We start from the raw sequence: 20451 nt of genomic DNA, 5'->3' as shown, positions 1-20451 counted from the left end.
CCAGTCTCTTCAAAGCTTCAGTTCTCTAACACATCGCCAGGTGGCAGTAATGTAACCGCACTCACCGGAGCAGTTATACATTCTCATTGTCTGAGCGATATCCCCTTGGCTGAGCCTCAGTCGCTGGCCGATCTGGGGCATATTGGGTCCGTGCCGGACTCGTGGCAGAATTGTGTCCAGGTAGCTATTCTGTGGGAACATAAATTACCTATGGATAGGTAAAAGGGGTACATAAAAAGTTGTCTGTCAAAACCTACTTAATCGTAGAAATTGAGATGCGTAAGAAGTTACAATAGTTGATGATTGCGAACGATATTGATGTCGCATTACCATTGCTCAAAGTCTAAGCCATGACTCCAAGCTTGTAGGCCTGGATTCTAGAGACATCTAAACGAAAATTACATTAGAAAATTACGAAAAATAGATAAATGAAGCATGCGATAGCCCGCAGGTAAAACATTGGCTGTTATGTACAGAACGGACATGTAGGCAGCCAACGATGAGGCAAAATGGTAAAAATAGATAAAAACCCATTAAAATTTTATGGCAGCTCACGGTTACAACTCTCACAAATATGTAGCTGAAGTCTCATCAACCAGCACCCATTATCGATTCTCAACAAAATTGCACCTCGACTCTACAAAAAGCCAAGACATCCGACCGCTAGACCCAGCGGATGAACAGACTACAGACCTTGGAGAAGGTGTTCCTCGCGTAGTGCATGATGGACTCGTAGTCGTAAGGAAGGCCGCGGCTGTCCACGTCCTCTCCCGTCATCTTGTTGAAGTTGAAGTCCTGACCTGTGGGAGAAGATGATGTTTTAGTTGGACGATAAATACGACAGATATGACAAGCAGGACAGATGTGTCAAGCAGAACCGCCACGTCGGAGAAGCGCTTCTTGGTCAACAAGATAAAATTCGTGCCGTAACGTTAGGCCCTATTAAAACGTTAATTTAAAATATAATTCGTTTACTGTTTCTTCAACAAACTGATACCTTAAAAGGTCACCATATTCTGCAAGCTTTTTGGTTTTCAATTCGGTTCGTACAAACAGGAACAAACCGTGCGACAAAATGTGCCATTGTGAGACTGTATTGAGCAAGGTAACCAAACATTTCCGCGTCCAAGTTTCTGATCGGCTCCGCACCGCTGATTAAAAACCTTCTCCAAGTGCAGCGCAATCCAAACGTTGCCGTTTGAAATTTCCGGGTTTGAAAGAGCTGGGCAGCAGACTGGCTGGCCTGCCACAGACAGAAACAAATAAGAGCTTTCAGCAAGAGATTTGAGGTCAATCGCTTACCCTGAATGGGGGAGTTGTTCCTATGAAGGTAGAACAAACTAGTAGGAATGAATAGATCGAGGAATATAGAGGCATGCAATGTCGTTCAAGGATATGCACAGTTTCTTTGATGTTTGGGGTTCTCTTGCTTAAATGATAAATACAGTAATGTTAGCTTCTTCAAGCTGGATGCTTGTTGCCAAACATTTTATTCGGATATGCCAAGCAGATTATGCTGATTGACTCTCCCTTCAGACCTAGCGCACTTCGCTTACATCCGAAACACACATCGTTGATCTATCTCTACGAATTTGATTTTTCTTTCATCCCACTCCACTATCAAAGTCACCTGCAAATTATCAAAGCACGCAAAGCAGCTCTGCACGGAAAGACAAAAAAAAACTAGCAGGAACGATCATCACCCGATTAAAACCTCACGCGTCTGAATTCCAGAGAGAAGCAAGTGCGATCTATTGAAGCATGACTCATCACACACGTCATCACTGTCCCGATTCGTCAGCGATATTGCCAAATATGGTGTTGATTACACGCGGTTCTCACATCTGGAAGCGACAGTATCACTAATGAAATCAGTTGCGGTCGTTAATCTTGTCATCGCCAAATGCCAGTTCAGTTTCATTTTACAGTGATGAGCTGTTATTAGGTTAGCTTCATTGAAGAGTGTCACTTAGGATTGATGTATGATAGTATGCATCAATCATACTTAGCGAAGAATGCAGTACCTGAAAGATCAGTGATCAATGATCACGCATCAATGCGTGTTGCTATAAAACTGGCTTCCTTTGAGTTGGACTGGTGGTTTCAGATAGGCATATTTACGGAGCGAGCGAAGCGAGCGTAGTCTTTCCTTAGATTAACGGAAATTTCTGAGTATGAGCGGCCGGCCGGCCGGCCGGCCGGCCGGCCGTGGTCACGCTTTTGCGAGGCTTATATCTCAGCAACCACCTGACCGATTTACACGCGGTAATTTTTGTAGGGTAGCTTCATTCCTTCTACCAAGTATTGGACTATTCCCGATGCATGTGGGTGACCCCTTATGCACGTGCCACGTGCAAAACGAAGAGGTGTCAATTTTGTAATTGTTGCAATATCTCGGTAACTACTTGGCCGATTGCGCTGAAAGTTGGCATGTAGGTAGGCACCCACTAGGCACTGCATATACATGTGCCAGAGTTGGGGTGCTGCTGCACGTGCGCACGTGCAGGGGTCGTTTCCAGATCTCGGGAACGGCTGGACCGATTGCGCTCAAATTTGGTACACGGTTAGGGACCGGTTAGTAGGGTGCCGTGCACAAGTCAGTTGGGACCCATCTTGCACGTGCGCACGTGCAGGGTGCCGCTTCCAGATCTCGAGAACGGCTGGGCCGATTGTGCCCAAATTTGGCACATCGCTAGAGACCAGTTAGTAGGGTGCCGTGCACAAGTCAGTTGGAGGTACCCCCTCGCAATTTCGCACGTGCAAGGCCCACCCTCTCGCTCGCTCCGTTAGTCGCCCCAAAAGGCGTTATACTGGTTTAGTAGATGTTGGTTATCAGTAAGTTTAGAACTCGACTACATCACATACCTGCAATATTCTTCATCAATTTCTTTCTTAAGTTTGCGTAATATTGGCGTTGAATAGCTTAAGCATTGTCCAGTTTAGACTTATTCAGTGAAACAGTGCATTGGTCTAAGGCTCATGCCCGATCAATGAAGCGTAAGCCGGTAGCCCAGATTCGGCCAACTCAAATAACACAAACAAGCATTGGTTGAGAACCAGCAAACACACGTCCAAACGGCAAACAAACACCCGCTGAAAGCCAACAAACACATTGGCCAGACACCTCCCACCAATCGACAAACAAACCGGTGAGAAGCCAAGGCCGAGTGCAGATCTTGAGACCGAGGTGAATGCAGGCAATTTTAGGAGCGAAAGGACTAGAATGGCTTTAATTTAAACGACAAGAAAATGTCATCTACTTATCTATTTTATTTTACCTACGGACATAATGATTCTTTGTTGTTCCATCCTGATGGGTTACGATAAAAATTAACTCACTCATATAACGGAACTTCAGTAAGGGACCGCTGTATCATCTTCAGGGCGTTTTTGGACGTAACTGTAACGTCTTCAATAGGCGATGATCAATGATCTTTTGCGATAACGTTCATAGCTCAGTATTGCAACACCAACAAATGCGCACTGGAAATCTTGAAAGACTTTTCTCCAGCAGCCTCGAATAGTTACAGTGGATTTCCGTGAGAAAGAATTCGATTAACCGGATCGGAATAGGGTTGGGACCTATCTGCATGCTCTGTATGTTTTGGTAAAATAAAAAAGCTCAGAATTTTTAATGATTTAATTTAAAATCACTTTGTTAAAAAAATGCCTAGTTAGTTCAGAAATTAATTATTTGTGGCTAAAAACAACTTGCTTCTGATTGGTCGGGCTAATCATGACGTCACATGTAGGTATATAACTGTCTGTATATTTGGCGCAGTTGAGACATACATTTTCTATGTATTTTCCTATGGTAAATCGGAGTGATTGGTCGTGTTTTCAGTGTCTCTTTATTTTGCGCTGGTATTGCGTGGCTAAGAAGTTTTATCATGAATGGCATATACTAAAATGTTCCTTTAATAATGGAGCTTCAATATCTGTGAGTTTTATTGGCAAGCGAAAACTGATTTCGCTGTTATTTTATCTGGAAATTACTCATTTTTTTAGGTCAATATTCAAAATATTTTACGGGAACAAGTTGGCACTTTTCTTGATTTTTGCACTCAAATCGCGTGCGATTCAACTGTATTGGAACTTGCAAAGAAGCTTGGTGATTAATTAACCGTGTTGTTATGGCACTGTTTGCAAAGCATGGATAATGAAACTGTGCCAAAGACTTAGCTACATAGCAATGCCTCAAGTAATACGCAGGAGGGACAGAATTCAGAGTCCGATCGAGAAGAATCGGTGCAAATGCTACGAAGACCAGGCAGCTCTGATACAATAGCTAGTCGTCTCACTACTCTCACTCCATTAGACCAGCTGATTCCTGACAGCACCGACTCGGATGCAAAGATGGAGCTCATCTTCCAAGCCAGAAACCAGTTCTTTGATGGAAGATGTGATGCTGCCTCTGTCTCTGCTTTGTTGGCCACTTTGGACGGGGCGGAGCTCCGCTCCTTGCGTGAGCGGTTATTCGCCTGTCATCCAGAAATAGTTCCTTCGTTTGCTGGCCGTTCCCTGATTAGTTGCAATACGGGGAGCTGTAATCAGGGCAGTAACTTTCCATATGAAAGGGGTGCAGGTGCACCCCCGTCCCCCATCCACTAGAAGTGCACCCCCATAGGCTAAGCGGCGCCCCACACGCCGCCCCACACGATTAGCTCTAGAGCAGATGGCGAGGGTGATTTCCCGGCTACATTCCATCTCGGCGTCGTGATGCTTGTGGGCTTGGAAAGCGTCCAGTCGTATGTAGGGTAGTGTAGGGGTAGGGTTGAGTTCAATAAGGTCCTTACATTTGAAAGGTTTGAACAACCCGCAATCAGCACAACATACCACAAGTTAAATAAAAAACTACCAAACTCCGCCCAACTAATATTAATAAACATTACAGCCAAACTAATGGCCTAAAAAAATATATCTCAAATCCTAACAGTTATCGTGGGTGATGGCGCCATGAGTTGCTATTATCCAAAACAGATGCAAATAAACATGTTTGTATGTCCTATGTATGTTTGTTTTAAAAACGTTGCAGCGGCGCTGGGAACTGCAGTCTTAGATCTGGGTATGTTTGGCATCTGCAACTCTTCATATACACATTAACCCTATTTCGGACGGGGAGGCCTTTCAGGATTTTCTTGTACAATTGCCAAACGCCGCGAGACATTCAGCTCATATTTGATGACTTTTCCTAAATGCTCATTGCGCACATCTCATAAAAAAATGCCGGGTCAGGTCAGGTCAGGTAACCAGAGCGGGTTTGTTGACCCCACCTCAGAAAAGTTTGCAAACACGTCAGAGCTTGAGTTTTTCACGAAGTTATTTCCTCTCATCAAGTCTTCAAAACAGTACCTGCAGTATGTGTCGTTTGTATATCTCAGAATTTTTGATCTGTGACCTGAGGTTAGGTCAGAGTCGTGACCTTTACATTGCAAGCCTATGGAAAAGTATTGAAATGCGACCTGCACCTCGAGTAAACGAGTCAAAACCACCCAATTCTTTAAGAATTATGACAAATTATCTTATCTGTAATGATCCAGGTGCCATTTACTGACAGGATCACCGGGGAGGGTTATCTGAGCCGAGATCATGTGAGGTGATATCTACCATACATCAATGCTCACAATACTTACAATATTGACAATGCTTTTGCTTACAACACTTACAATACTTACGATGAGACCAGCAAGCACTCTGCCGTTACAGTTCTAACTTCTGTTTCGAAAACCGACGTTACACACATTCGCTGCCAGCATAACATGTATTGTTTGACAGTAACAAAATACAATTGACATCTGAACCCCAAACGGACCGCCATCCACTCAAATTTTATAACCCTGACCGGTCAGGGGGCGAATGGAAGTCATCTCCTGGGTATTACACTCAGCCCTTGCACAAAATATCTCACCTCACAGTGATCATTACAACAATAGCACCGACTTGATAGTGGATTTCAAAGTACTTGCATCAGCTCTTCCTGCTATTGCAGACGATCATCTCCTCAGGGTAATGTTGTTCGGGACATGAACGAAGATCGTTTTCGGAGTTTCATAAGTGCTACTGCAACAGCCTGGCACAAAACAGGACTTGTACGCTCTTCTCTGCACTTTGCCCTTCAGTATATCACAAAAGAATTGTTTAGAATCCATCTTACGCTTCTTTCACAGTCTCCCTTGCCACCGTAGGGCGTAGATAGATTGCTGTTGCTGGTAAGTTAAGGCACGGTAGATAGAAATTACCTCGGTTCTCAACGCCTTAAGTTATTTTCATAAAAAAGAACAAATAAATGATCAATAAGATGACAGGAATGTAAACATTTTAATCGTAAAGTAGTCCAAATATTGGAATGAGCTTTTGCTTTTCAGCATCCTCCGATTCATCATCTTTATCATTTGAAAATTCGAGGTACATAAAATGTTTATCACGCGCTCAATGTTAAGTGGGAATATAGTACACGGCAGACACATCAATTTTTGACACTGAACATTTCATCCGTAAATGTTTTAGCATAATTTAAAGTGAAAAACAGCGCGAATGGCAGAGTGAAACAAACAACATCTTTCACCCATTGATATAACATGTAATCTGTGGTGCGCCAGATGCGCCATTATTTGTCAACCGCAGAAGGTGACATGTGACGTAACAGCATCAAGAGCATCTTTTTCAAGAACTTTTCAAAACAAGTTTCCTATCTTTCTTCCCCCATTTCTCTCAGCATATTGATTTTATGAGGCAATGGTATGCACCATAAATTCTGTGAAAATAGTTTGATCATTTTAATGCATTCTTAAAAAATCGAGTTCCCAACCCCATTCTAACCAAATCTTCCACTCTAAATCGCGCCGTAGTAACTTGGTTATCAAGCATTTTGACCGTTCTGGTGTTAGCCAACTTCCGTCCGAGTCTGGTCACCACGGAACAGAGACAGCTTGTCCTGCTGGCTTTCTTTTTAATCTCCACTGGTGTCCAGAACAAATGGACCAAATTAAAGCCGTCACCGCCTCAGCCAAAGGCTGAAAGCGCAGTTGCAGCCAGCTCGTAAGATGCGCCAAGGCCATAGCGCTCGAGCGAATGCCACAGCCGACTGGGAAAATAATAACTGAATAAAGGAATGCCTCTCATAAAATTATTGAAAGACTGACCACAGAGTTGTCCACAAGCTGACTGATTGATGCTAATTACGGTCTTATAACGCATCTACTTGCCCATGACACGTCAGGAATTCAATTTGAGGAGTTGAGTGGGAGGAAGATGGGTACCATCGTGTTTTGGTCAAGAATCATGCCGGTATTCTGGGAATAATGGCATGACCTTCCCCTATAAATACCTAACGAATGTGTAGCTATCTTTAGAAACCACTTTTAGCTACCAATAGTTAGAGCTAAAAATAGCATAATGGTTCAGCTGGCCTTCTTCCCAGCAATGTTGACGAACGCATCATCAATGCCATTCTGGCTGAAAAGCACGTGTTATGTTGAATAAACACATTCTCCATGATACTTAGAGCAAAAGTACGTGCCTCGTCAATCACCCACTCACCTTCCATGATATTTTCGGTGAAGATTTCCACATGGTGGTCACGATCAGGTCTCGTGTGCTCGTGCCAAAAGCCGACCACGTGGCCCAGCTCGTGCACCACGATACCGAACTTGTCGCAGTTCTTCCCGATCGAGATGGCTTGCTCACCGTTGCCACGACGACCGACAAATGAACAGCACCTGTGAGTATGGACAGCGGTTACAGGTCGCAGAGACATACGCACTGCAGAAAAATGACTCGTAAATACGCGATCCACTGCGGAAAAAATGTTTTGTCACGCAAGTTCCGGGCCACAGCATATTGGTGTGTTATTTATGTGATGTCAGCTATTATTGCTGGGAAACCAAAGTGAATTTCTGACATAAAACTAAAAAACATGATAAAAATTAGCAGTGTTTTATCGGTGCTTTGACAAGCGCGTGATTCACTTTTTTACTGGACATTGAGACGCGGTATTGTCTGAAATTAACCCTCATCGGCATACACGGTGCGAATAAATCAGATGGCAATCAAATCACTACCACTGAATCACCGAACATCATCCCTAACCTTCTGAGAAATCCAATGACTCTCCCGCTATACGCGTGGGCGTTTATAGCCGCCAATTGCAGAGAATTAACAACCTAACCGAGACCGATTCCCCGTCTGGGACGGATCCTTTGACAGACTCCCCGGGAGCCTCCTCCCCTGACGGGGCCCGGGGCGGGAGCAGTCGGGCAGACCTCCGGTGTGGGGAGGGGACAGCCGACGGGAGCGTCCTCCCCACTCTCCCCAGGAAGTGTGATGACGTCATATCAATGGGAGGCAGCTGACTCATCGGAGGGTTCTCTCCGGGTTGTAAAGATTGGGAGAGGGTGGACATTGAACGAAACAGCGAAAGGAGAGAGAGCATGTGAAAATTATGCAAGATATTGCGGTGAGCAACTACCTCGTAAAACCACAAATGATTCAACTCTCAATTTATATCTCAAAGTAATATGGAAATAATATAAATGGGTTTACCTACATTACGCATGACATGAAAGAATGTCATGAAATAATTTTACGTAACCATATGCAATTTATTATGTTCTTAATAGATCCCTCAGAGCGGTTGGCTCTAAGATAAATGAATTTAACAACACAACAATAGGCTTCATTCAATTACACCTTAGTTCATTAGTGAGCTGTTTCATAAGATGGTATTATCTAAATGCAAATGATGAACAAACATACAACTTACATGACTTTAATGTTTCATTACAATTTAAGAACTGTTATCTGTAATAATGCACGACACCGAGGGCGGTGTAAATATAGTTTGGCATAAATTCCAGGTGGGATTTCCGAACAATCTATCTTGACTTGGAGTGATGAGAGCCAAGCATGGACGAACGAAGAGCACGAACTTAGGAACGCAGGGTTCATCTGAATTCTTGCGTAAAATTCGACTTATGCGACAATCACAAACACGACCGATTTGTGAAACATTTCAAACTATTGAATAAAACAAATATTCTTGAGCATTCAATGTGTTTAGCCACAGCTATGGATAGCAGTGCTGGTTCGAACGCACAAGTCTCAAAATAAATGCGAAAAGAAGTACACACGAAGCAGCGCCATCCATTCTAGTTATACAGTCTACACCCCGTCCCCATACCTCCCTTCCCCCAAGTACTCACCCGCACTCCCGCACCGCAAACACGATCCAGTCGGGATGCAGCTCCGGCTCCCGCTCCACAAACTTGATGCACGTCGCGTTCTCCCAATGCTGCATCGCCTGCTTAAACAGCGCCTTGTGCTCGGCGCTAAACTCATCATCAATCTGATAGGGGATCACCCCGTGGGCCCAGATTCGGTCCAGTCGGGCGGTGGCGGCCCTCTTCTGTCGATGGTGAGGAGCGGAGGATGGGAGCTGGACCACGCGGCCGGTGGTTGAGGTTGGTGATGAGCCGATAGAGTTGGTGGTGATTTTGGTGATGGGGTTGCTGCCCCGCTGCCGAGCTCGAGTGGTGTTTCTGTGGAAGACAGAGAGGGTGAAGGTCAGATGGTGGTGTTAGGAGAGTAGCACTTGATCACCAGGTTTGTAATTGACATGGAAAAGGCTCTCGTAAAAGATTTGATTATGGCATATAATGTTTATAGAGTCACACGAAAAAGACGATTGAAATCACATCAAAATGTATGCTTCTATTCTCTCTCTTCTCAAGGTTAAGAGAATGCATAAAACAGATTGAACAAATAATTTATCTCAATAAGTCGAGAACTAATAACTGAAGCAGAACAACAGTAGCTGTTAGTGTTTGTGTGGAATTCCAAGGACAGAATCCTGTTGAATCAAGAGCTCACTGGAGTTTTCTTCCTCCAAAGCGTACAACACCCAAGGTCATTCGACTTCTCCGTCGTTTCACTCAGGGCTTTGAACCCGGCCACCAACGTAACGATAAATGACTAATTCCGACACAAAATTCAGCAGATTTACATGCAGGATACGTAACCATCCTTGTGTCTGATTCCACAGCGTGCCTGAAGCGTATAACTCAACAGAGAAAACCGGACCCAATCATCACATATTCTGTGAGTGGAATTTCCAATAAACACAGGCGCAAGTGAACGACGGGTAAATATGTTAATTTGATGAGCTTCGGCCATGAGTAAAATTCAGACAGGTACTACGAGACAAGCATAACTTTGTAATGGGTGGAATGCACGTGTAGCTGAAGTCTGATGGATGTACTGGCGGGGAGCGTGAGACGTGTGTGGACGTATGATTCAGAGGGACATCTCACTGCGTAGGTTGGGATTGATCTCACAGAGTGAGTCATTGGTAAGATCCAACGGAACGCGGCGTTGGTATGATGGCAATGTTTGAGGCTAAGCAGCTCAGGAGAGGAACTGCGTGGATAAGAGTGCTTGCAACTTCCGTTTACAATCATTTAGAAGAGATCATGGAATCGTTATCATGGCGTTTTAGAGTTGGCGAGGGCAAAAAAAAACTCGTAAACGAGCAAAAAGGGTAAAATCAAAATGATAACACTGATGACACGCCCAAAATGATAACACTGACGATAACAATAAGCAATAGATAGTGTAAAATCAAAATATGAAGCCCCCGTCAGCCACCCCAATCATGCCATTCATCTTTCTTCAGCAAAGGACGATGTGAGCACAACCAAATCTGTAACGCTTCGCACGCTCTATATGTATCAGTCCTCTCACTTCTCCCACCTTCCAACCGGGAGGACGTAATCCGATCACAGCTGAATTAATTAGCAGAAACTCTGCTATCTACGGCAGCCAGGCATGGCGACGAAACTGCTCTGCCAATAACAGTTCCGAGACAGTACTGGTGCTGACCAAGTGGGGAAACACGGCGAGACACGCATTTTTGGGAGAGGAAGTTGTGAGTAAGTTGTGAAAGGGGCAGCGTGTGTAACATGATATTTCATCAGCTGTTGAAGTAGGCAATATATGTGATGCCTTGAACAGATAAGCGTGCAACTAAAAAAATGACAACGTTTAGCAAGCCCAGAGAAACGGCTACATCAAGCACTGCCCAAAGTAGCGGAACAAAACCACTGCCAACACCACAGCTCGGCGGCTCAAAAACAATAACGGAAGCCGCCGGCTGCGACAAAAAGTGGCGCACATTTGTCGCAGTAACGCGCGCCGTTTGTCGCCGTCATTGTCGGCCATCACCGACAAACGGTGCGGCCAGACAGGGAGAAAGTGCTGCCATATTCGCAGCCGTGCTTTCAACTCGTTTGAAGAGCCGACAAAGAGAAAGCCGTTCGATTCGAAATATCAGCTTTACCCAGGAAGAAGGGTATGCAATGCATACGCATACTTCCCGGGGATTTGTTAACCCGCGCCCCAGTGGCGGTATCAGCCAACTTCGCACTAGTGGGGGGGGGGGGACATATGTTACCACCCACCTCTGACTCAAAAACTAAGAGGGCTAGAAAGACACGGTAAAAAGCAGTCGATAGCTCTTGATGCGTCCGTTTGAAGGTATTTCAATATTTTTCATCTTAGAGCAATATTGGGGTCAACAGAGGTCATCAAAGGTCAAAATTTGCGAATTGTCATAATATTTTTCAGAAAACATGCCACTCAGGAACTATAATAGCTAGAAAAACGCTTAGAAAAGCAATCGATAGCTTTTGAACTCTTCTTTTGATAAGGTCATTATCAAAAATGACCTCAGGTCAGTGGTTTAGCCTCCAGAGGGCAAAAACTCCAAAAATAACTGTTTTTACGAAAAGTGTTTTTCGACAATAACTTTTGACTTAAAAAAGCCACGACATTTCTATTGCCAGAATCGTGTTCCTCTCGCCGAGACGCGTCGAATGAACTATAATTTGACCTTGAAAGGTCAACTTGAAAATTTGACCTCAGGTCAAGGTCATGACCTGATCGGAAAAGGTCATGTTGCATATCAGTTGATGCGTCTCGGCAAGACAAACACAATGAGGCCATCCCAAGCGTTCTATCTCTTTCCAATCGAGAGTTATTGGCAAAAATGTGTTTGTAGCCTCAAATGACCTCGGATGACCTCTCTATGTAGAGGCTATCAGCAAAAAAGACACCTTGGTCGTCACGGGTGGTTCAAATCATTGTGATTCTGAAATATTTGGACTGTTCCTATGCGTACACACGGATCTAGAGTCATTTTCGTTTTCTCCAATCTCCATTGACTAATAATGGAAAGGTCAAGCTACTGACCTGACCTTAGGTCACGGATATGAAAAATCAGAGATATACAAATTGTATGCGCCCATAACATCATGCAATCCACCAAGTTTAAAACCTTTCTGACAAGCACTGCAGGCTGGTCATGATTGCAATTTTTTAGGCTTGGTCAGTTAACTTGACCTGGTGACCTGACCTGACATGACCTGGGGTCAAACATTTCACACATTGTTCAAAATTGATGTACAAAAAGCTAGCCGCGGTTTTTTATTCACACGCAAAAAACGCGACAGGGTGGTAAGATATGCCCCCCGCCCGCCCCCCCCCCCCAATGGGGCGAAGGTTAAATATAAATAATTATACTGCTACCGAAGATCGCGACATTATGTCTGACCCAGATCTAGCGCCATACTTGTGTCGCCGTCCATGCTAGTTGATGGGCTTCCACCTACCATACTGGTCTGATGTATGTACCTATGACTTGCTTTGTGTAATATAAACTAAACGTGAAACGCACGACAACTACATTTTTATTACGCTCCTTTCAGCGTCTCTGATTGACTTCAAAATTCGTAAATTATCTTGGTTTCGCGATCAGCGTTGTATTTCCAATGTTCGTTCACTGCTAAAATCTCTTGCTTTAGATTGAGATATGTACGGTTTAAGAAATATGAGACGAAAGAGCATTGAACGTTGTTACAAGAGCAAAACCTCAAGACACGCACTTAATATGTTGCACAATGCACAACGCTCTTTGAAGTAACAAAATTCGCACCCACCATGCAAAAAGTGGGTCAATCGATAATGATTGGCCCCATAGCCCGACTCCTAGCTTACAACTTCGAAGTAAGCGTGTTTTGTCTGCAAGTCAGCACTATAACAATGCCTAGCGCACTCCCCCCCCCTCCCCCCGCAGGGCATGACTCGGTCACCGACCAAATAAACACACAGCTAGATGACGTCATAGGCGCACAGTCCCTGCACAGCGAACGGCGCAGAAAGAGGCTCACAGAAGATCCAAGGGGTCACCAAAACAGCGGAGTGAAAACTTGCGCCTTTGTCTGCATGGTGGTATTCGAATCTCATATAAGATCGGTTTCACTGAGAAGGCGCGGTTCATACAAAAGCCCGAAATAAGTAATGATGTTGTTTTCTAAGCAGGATGTATATCATTTTTCGGGCAGTTTAAAAATTTGGATCAATAGATAAACAAAAGGAAGATCTTGTGACCGACGTTCAAGTAAAAGTAGACTTATGCAGCATATTTTTAGAAAAGTATATATCCTCTTGGTTCTTTTTGTATACTGGGGTATACATCGTCTTAAGTCGATCTCTACGGAATTCACTAATGGCTAGGCTATTTCATGGCCATGCGTTGCATTCTTCATGCCATGGTCCGCCACCTGGTGGCTGAATTTATATCCTCAAGTTGAATTTGTTGACGCCTCAGCGTTTCAATCTTCCCGGTATCCCGGCGGTCGCAGCATAGAGGTACGTCTCCTAATTATTTTCCTGTTATTTCTTTTTAAGAGAATGACTCATCGACAACTGTTGTTTTGCTAACATAACCATTCGTTGTTGATCATTGCTTGCAGGTTTTGTAAACAAAATTGTGTGTTTGGAACTTTTCCAGAAAGAATTAAAGTTCATGTATACTAAGGTATACAAATGTCCTTGGCCCGAAAAATTTTGAGACGTGCTTAAGAAGTAGCACTACAATTATTCGGAGGAATTGACCTCTGAAAAAATAAATGTACACCCGAGTGACCAACGGGATCCTGCACGACGAAGAAATGTAAACGTCAGTATACAACGGACTGTGCCTAGAACTAGTCATGTATATTGTAGTATACATGGTTGCTGGGTCAGTTAAAGCCATTTTTGTGGCTCACAAACAACATTATGCCTTCAAATGGCTCTGTGGTTGAGCGTTAACATTCTTCGAATCGTTGGCGACCTCAATGACCGTAGATCCTCACTCAAAGTTTGATAAATCGCCCGATGAATTAGAATCCGACCCCTAAGCACAATGACATAGGCAAGCACCTCTCTAAAACACACCATACGGCGAATTTTTTTTAGAGATGTCGCTTCAGATAATGCTGCAAGGTCTTCCTCTACTGTTTATCGATTCGCAACAGGTGCTACAAGTTCTATATCTTCAAAGGAAATGGCAACTAAAGACCAAAGAGCAGTGGGCAAGGGGCAGAAGAAGCTGAAGTTAAGGGCGAGTGGTGTTGATAATTAAACGTGTCAGTACTATTAGCCATTTTACGTCCTAAACAAACGAAAAAATACACTTTGGTGTTTGTATGGAAGTTTTCATGGATTGCATTTCAGTCAGATTTTATAGGCTTTGAGTATTTTTGTATATCCCAGTATACATGTCACTGCGCATGCGCGATGACCTTCACGGCTGAAATGTCACCAATCTGGTCATTATTGGCACCAAAGCTCTCAGCCAAAAAAGTTTCGTTGCTCTCCATTCATGGGCGAATTGGCGGGACTCAAGAGGATATAGTAACTGTCTTAGAAAAGCATCACCGTTGTAAATCAGTCTACTCGATCCAAATAGTCAGTTTCTGTCCCTCCCCCCGCCCCAACACTTGTCCAGTCACCATTCCAACAGGACGAGTTGGGAGCGCCGTGAGTCAGACTGTGCCGCAGGGCATACGTGTACCGCGGTACAGTCTACCCAGCCAGGATGCCTGGAGGGTAGACTGTACCGCATGACGTGAAATCGAGCATAAGCAAGTGAATCGATGATGAAAGGGTAGCGATAGGACGATCGTGTAGTAGTTTGTGCTGGGGATGAGCTTCTAAGAAAGCCGGCAAACGGAAAGCGATGATAAAAAGCTGATGATACGGGGATTAGAAAAGTGATGCGAGACTAAGAGCGCGCCATGATATCAGTCATTATAATGATCCCATAATCACTCGGAATGGCTTACAATGGAAGGGCAGGTAGAATGTCAAAATGAGTCACTGAAATGTCCGAGTCTGGGGGTGTGGAGATGAAACCAACTCACCTTCGTGCATGTTGATAGGCCCATTTCTTCTGGAGCCTCCTATTTTTCCGGCGTCGACCACCCTTCCTCCTTCCCTTTTTCCTCCACTTTCCCCTCCTCCGGCTTTTATGCCGATTCCTCTTTCGACTTCTCCTTTTATGTGCGCACTTTTTCCGATGCCTCCTGCTACCCCAGCAGTCCGGATCACAGCGCACACATTTGCCCCTCGCGGAAAGGGGCGTCGCTGTTAGCCCCCTATCCACTCCCGAGGGCTCGATGGCGGCTTCCAAGTCCCCCGGCCCCTCTCGGGCCGCCTTGGAAGCCAGTGACGTCACGGCGGCATCAGCCAATCGCAGCTCGTCGTCGAGCCGCTGCTGTGCCAGCTCTCTCTCATACTCGTCGTTTGGGATGACGATGTCACCGTCGATTTTGTCTGCGAAAGAAAATATCGACTGTTAGATTCACAAAAAGGTAGTGGTATTTTATGTTTTTATGTCGTCCTCAGTGCATTTTTCCCACAACCACGCAGGGGTGAAGTAAGCGTCAGAAGTTTATATTATGATGCAACCAAGCCAGTCACATAGGTAGTTGCAATTCGCAGCACCAGTGCTTGATCACTTTCGATCACATTCGATCACTTGATCGAAAGCCGGTAATGCGACACGTCAAAATTGAATAACTATAGGTATAACAGCACTGTTAAGACCAAGACCCTCAAGGCTGAAACAGACTCTTTCCGCGTTCAGGAAATCGCATGCGAGAGCCTATTCAAATACATTGTAATTCTTCTCGCATCAATCGCTTGCGGGAGGTTCGTGCGATTGATGCGAGCGTGCTTCCATAACATAACATAACATAACATATATTACAATGTAACAACAGGCTACAGGAGCCCAACAAGGTTACAAGGATGAAATACACAGTGATGTACACATTCATGCACACTGAACAAGATTTACATGACAATGAATGCAATGAGTGTATCCTAACAACGAAACCTATCAGAGTTGTCTACGTCTTCAATGGTGTCAAAGACCGCACCACGCTCCGTAAAATACAAATCCACGTTATGTTTGAATTTGTTAAGGGAGGAACTATCAATAACCCAAGGAGGTAAGCTATTCCACATATCAATGACGCGGTTAGTAAAAAAGGATTGCCTTAAACGCGTTTTTGAAAATTTCTTTACCAATTTACATCCATGTCCTCTTGTAGAGTTCGAACTTATCGTGAATAAGCTCTTAAAATCTAGCTTATCAATACCTCTATAAATTTTGAACAATTCAATCAAATCACCTCTCACTCTCCGGTAATGGAGTGAAAACATATTTAACGAGACAAGCCTTTCTCTGTAAGTCATCCCGCGAAAACCATGCACCATCCTAGTGGCCTTCCTCTGCACACGCTCTAGAGACTTAGCGTCTTTTTTAAAGGGCGAGTACCATGCCTGTGCACAATACTCTAAATGTGGACGAACAAGAGAACAATAAAGTTTTTTCATAACGTCTTTACTTTTATAATTAACGTTTCTATATATTACTCCCAACATTTTCAGAGACTTTTTACGGGCTTCTTGACATTGATGACTGAATTTTAGATCATTTGTGATTAAAACACCTAAATCTCTTTCCTCAAAAACATTTTGCAGTTGACTGCCGTTTAAATAATATCGATCATTTTCATTTACCCCAACGCTAAGAACTTTGCATTTCTCTACGTTAAATTCCATCTGCCATTTTCTGCTCCAATTGAAAAGAATGTTTAAATCTGATTGTAATGTTTTCATGTCCTCGTCTGATGTAATTGCTTTTGCCAGCTTAATGTCATCAGCAAATTTCCAAAGCCTATTATAAATTATTATCCATGTATTTGAATAGGCTCTCGTATGCGCATGTGAACCCTAGCCTGAGGTTTACTTTTAAGCCTGAAACAGACTCTTTCCGCAGTCAGGAAATCGCATGCGAGAGCCTATTAAAATACATGGAAGCACGCTCGTAACTATCAATCGCACGCACCTCCCGCAAGCGATTGATGCGAGAAGAATTACAATGTATTTGGTCTGTTTCAGGCTTAAAAGTGAACCTCAGGCTAATCAGGGAAACATTGTAACAAAATCACGCGCCAGAGCTTCTTCTCATTTCCACATATAACAGTCATTGACCTTTGTGTAGCGGTGCTGCCGCAAAGAAGAACCCTGAGCCCTCTCCCGGCTGTACCCTGGTTAAGAGGTCAAGCGTGTGTCATCACCTTTATAAGCTACGACGTCACAAAACGTCCAGTTTCATAAACGGACGACTGCGCCAGATGCCACCCGTTTTAGACATGCAGCATATTCAGCCGTTCCCAGAAACCATTCAGTTGGAAATGAGTCTCAGCTGAGAGATGGAATATGATCCAGACAGTCCGGGGCAGGGAGGACAGGGTTCCAGCCAGCAAATATATGAAAATTGACAGGATGCGCCTGCAGGTAAATATTGGATTCGTCTGCAGTTGAAGGAGGTATACAATGCACATGACATTTCAAAAGGAGGGGCATTTTCTATCTTATCAACAGGCATGGCACAGTAGTTTCGTTGAAACGTGTGGCAGCTATCTAGCATAAGACAAAAGAAAAACAGGGCGTGCCAGGGCCAAAAGGAACGACGAATCTAGAGTTCGGATGGTAGAAAATGCACTGTAAAAAGATAAAGTTGTGCTGCTAAGGTGATGATTGAGGGACGCTTTGTGTGCCTACCTGTCTGCATCTGCATGTTTATATGTATCTAAATTGCCAGGCCAGCACGAGGAAACAACTTCTGTGGGTGGTTACTGGTTACGCTTGCTTCAACTGGTCACAACATATTTCATATTCAAGCTTCTTGAATCTGGTTTCGTCAGGCATGAATGCATAATTGAAATCACAGGAGAACATCAGCATTGTAGCCTTGAGTGGCTTAGCGAATTGCCTGATGCTTCAGCATCCTTCTTTATTGGAACAAAGCAGTCGTCATATTTGAGAGGAAAAATGAAGCACGTACTATTTTCTATGTTCTTTGTGAAAGGTTGCGCCCATCAAATGATCAATGCCGCCGCGGCTACAAAATGTTCACCTTACGCATTAAATCATCTTCGCCCTGCTCGAGTTAGGTAAGTCGTTCCAAGGATCAAATCATTAAGCTCTTACAATGTAAGGTCGGCATGCTGGAAATGCGTCTGTTCAGTGCTCACTGTTCACTAGCAGACTGTCAACTTTAGGCATCATCAATCCAGAAAATTTGGTCACCAGTCAATAGTTGTAAGGGCTCACAATGTTGGAAAAGCATCTGCACTAAGCGCTGACGGATGGAGCTGCGTAGATTTATCAATAATATGATCGAAGCAAGGGGCTGCTTACAAAATAATATTCAAATTAAATCACCACAGGTTGCAGGCCTCTAGTCTATAAGTCATTACATAAAAGCAGAGGAAGGGCGATGCACAAAACAATCCCTGTCATCTGCGCCTGATGTCATCAAAGATTCACATGACTCATGGCAGCTGCTAGCAATTAAAAACACCCTCCACATACCATATTCAAAGCATCTCCACAACGCTCTCTCTACCATGGGTAATGACAATAAACATGCGCATAATGTCAGTCAACCACGAGACTAATGCTACAAACATTGCAATGAGGTCATCGCTGATTCCTTGGAGTCGAGTATCGGTTTACGTGACGATTTCAACGCTCAAGAAGAATGCTGTTGAAGGCGTTTGTAAAAATAAATATGAATGTGAATATAAATGTGTACCAGGCGTTAGCATGTCCCAAAATATACCAGCAGCTCTTGGAGGCCTGGGCTTGTGGGTTGATCAAGGTAAAAAAAAAAAACAGGTCAAGAGAAAGCCTTCGCTGGACGGGATGGCTCCGGACAATTAAGCATCCCTAGCTATCGACGTGATTTCATAACTAAAACATTGTTTAGCTTAAATGCTATATGCGTCGAATGGTTGTCTTTCCTTCAAAATATCTTACATAAAAACGTCAAAATATCAGAACTTAACAAAATGAAGATATGAAAGCATCATAAAGATTCAACGGCCAATTATTCCGAGGAGGACTCCACTGATGATTCACCTCAAAGACGGTACGCCAAGACACCGCGACATACGCACTACTTGGGAGCGATTCGAGACGACTGTGCTCTCTGGAACACGTAATGACGCAAACGCCACAAACATTGTCAATGTGTGAGATCATCTCAACAGAGAAAAGTTCAGCCGCGTCTTGAGTCACAGGGGGTAGCCATCCGGCAGTGAGATAGACTCGACGTGGTTAGGATGAGATAAGACGAGAGTCAATAACTGCGAATGAATTTGAAGCATTGATTAAAGTGGATTAGCATGGTGTACAAAACTTCTTTGAAATAAAAAAAAAATCCTCAAGCAAAACTTTATTGTATGTATGTATGTATGTATGTATGTATTGACACCAAAAGCCTTCCACATATGGCGTGGCGATTACGGCTTACGACATTTTGGCTTTGGCTTGAATGGAAAAGGCAGTTGGAAGAAAGTTATGTGCGTAAGAAGACACCCTGCAATGGCGAAATAAAATAATTCAGCGCAAGATATCGATGCGACACAATCCCGCTCAACATATCATTCCGATAGAGCACTGCTCTCAGTTATCAGGGAAGACATTTCCAGTGTGCCACTGAAATAAACGCTAAGCCCACTGAATGAGAAAAGGTTCTCTCCGTTTTGTAATTGTGTTGCATTTCTGCAACTTAAATGTGCTGAAATATGGCACTCATTTCCACTGGCATTATTCTGCTGAGTTGTGGCCGCGATGCAAATGAAGATGAGTCGCCAGGCGTTTTAGAAAGAGTAATAATGTGGCCACGTGTGATGAGAAACAGCCAACTGGGTGCTAGCGCAAAGAGAACAAAGCTAAACAGACACGGCGAGCCATTCTTATTTTATCATAACACAGAAAACGGATAAAAGCACGTAGAAAATGTTTATATAAATGCACACTCATGCACACTCAGTATGCTCATCTTATCCTACAGACTTCTGAGTGGTATAAGTGAACGAAGTATGAACATTGCAGTTTCAACTCTTCCATCCTCTCACTCGGTTTCGTTGAACTATGCTCAGTAGCCCGATAATCATTTCCATGTTTACGCCAGAGACGTTTAGAGCTCGCGTTTATATCCTTGACTGTCCCGCTTATCCTGTGGATAGTATAGCTGAGCCCGGAAATCCGTTA

General features: G+C 43.8%; 1 protein-coding gene across 1 annotated transcript in view; it reads right to left on the bottom strand.

Annotated features, from left to right (window-relative positions):
* LOC122375869 (tolloid-like protein 2) overlaps positions 1 to 17968 on the bottom strand; it is a 38642-nt gene extending 20674 nt beyond the window's left edge. The window contains exons 1-6 of the mRNA XM_043355442.1: positions 17953 to 17968; positions 15240 to 15651; positions 9201 to 9536; positions 7540 to 7718; positions 694 to 800; positions 66 to 189 (exon numbers count right to left, since the gene is read on the bottom strand). Coding sequence (XP_043211377.1) covers positions 66 to 189; positions 694 to 800; positions 7540 to 7718; positions 9201 to 9536; positions 15240 to 15651; positions 17953 to 17968 — 1174 coding nt within the window. The remainder of the gene's footprint in view (positions 1 to 65; positions 190 to 693; positions 801 to 7539; positions 7719 to 9200; positions 9537 to 15239; positions 15652 to 17952) is intronic.
* Between the last annotated feature and the right edge of the window lie 2483 nt (positions 17969 to 20451).

This window comes from Amphibalanus amphitrite, unplaced genomic scaffold, assembly GCF_019059575.1.
Source record: "Amphibalanus amphitrite isolate SeventyFive unplaced genomic scaffold, NRLGWU_Aamphi_draft 001943F_arrow, whole genome shotgun sequence".
Classification (NCBI taxonomy): Eukaryota; Metazoa; Arthropoda; class Thecostraca; order Balanomorpha; family Balanidae; genus Amphibalanus; species Amphibalanus amphitrite.
The sequence above is the reverse complement of the archived record's forward strand: the minus strand, read 5'-3'. Positions and strand labels throughout refer to the sequence as shown.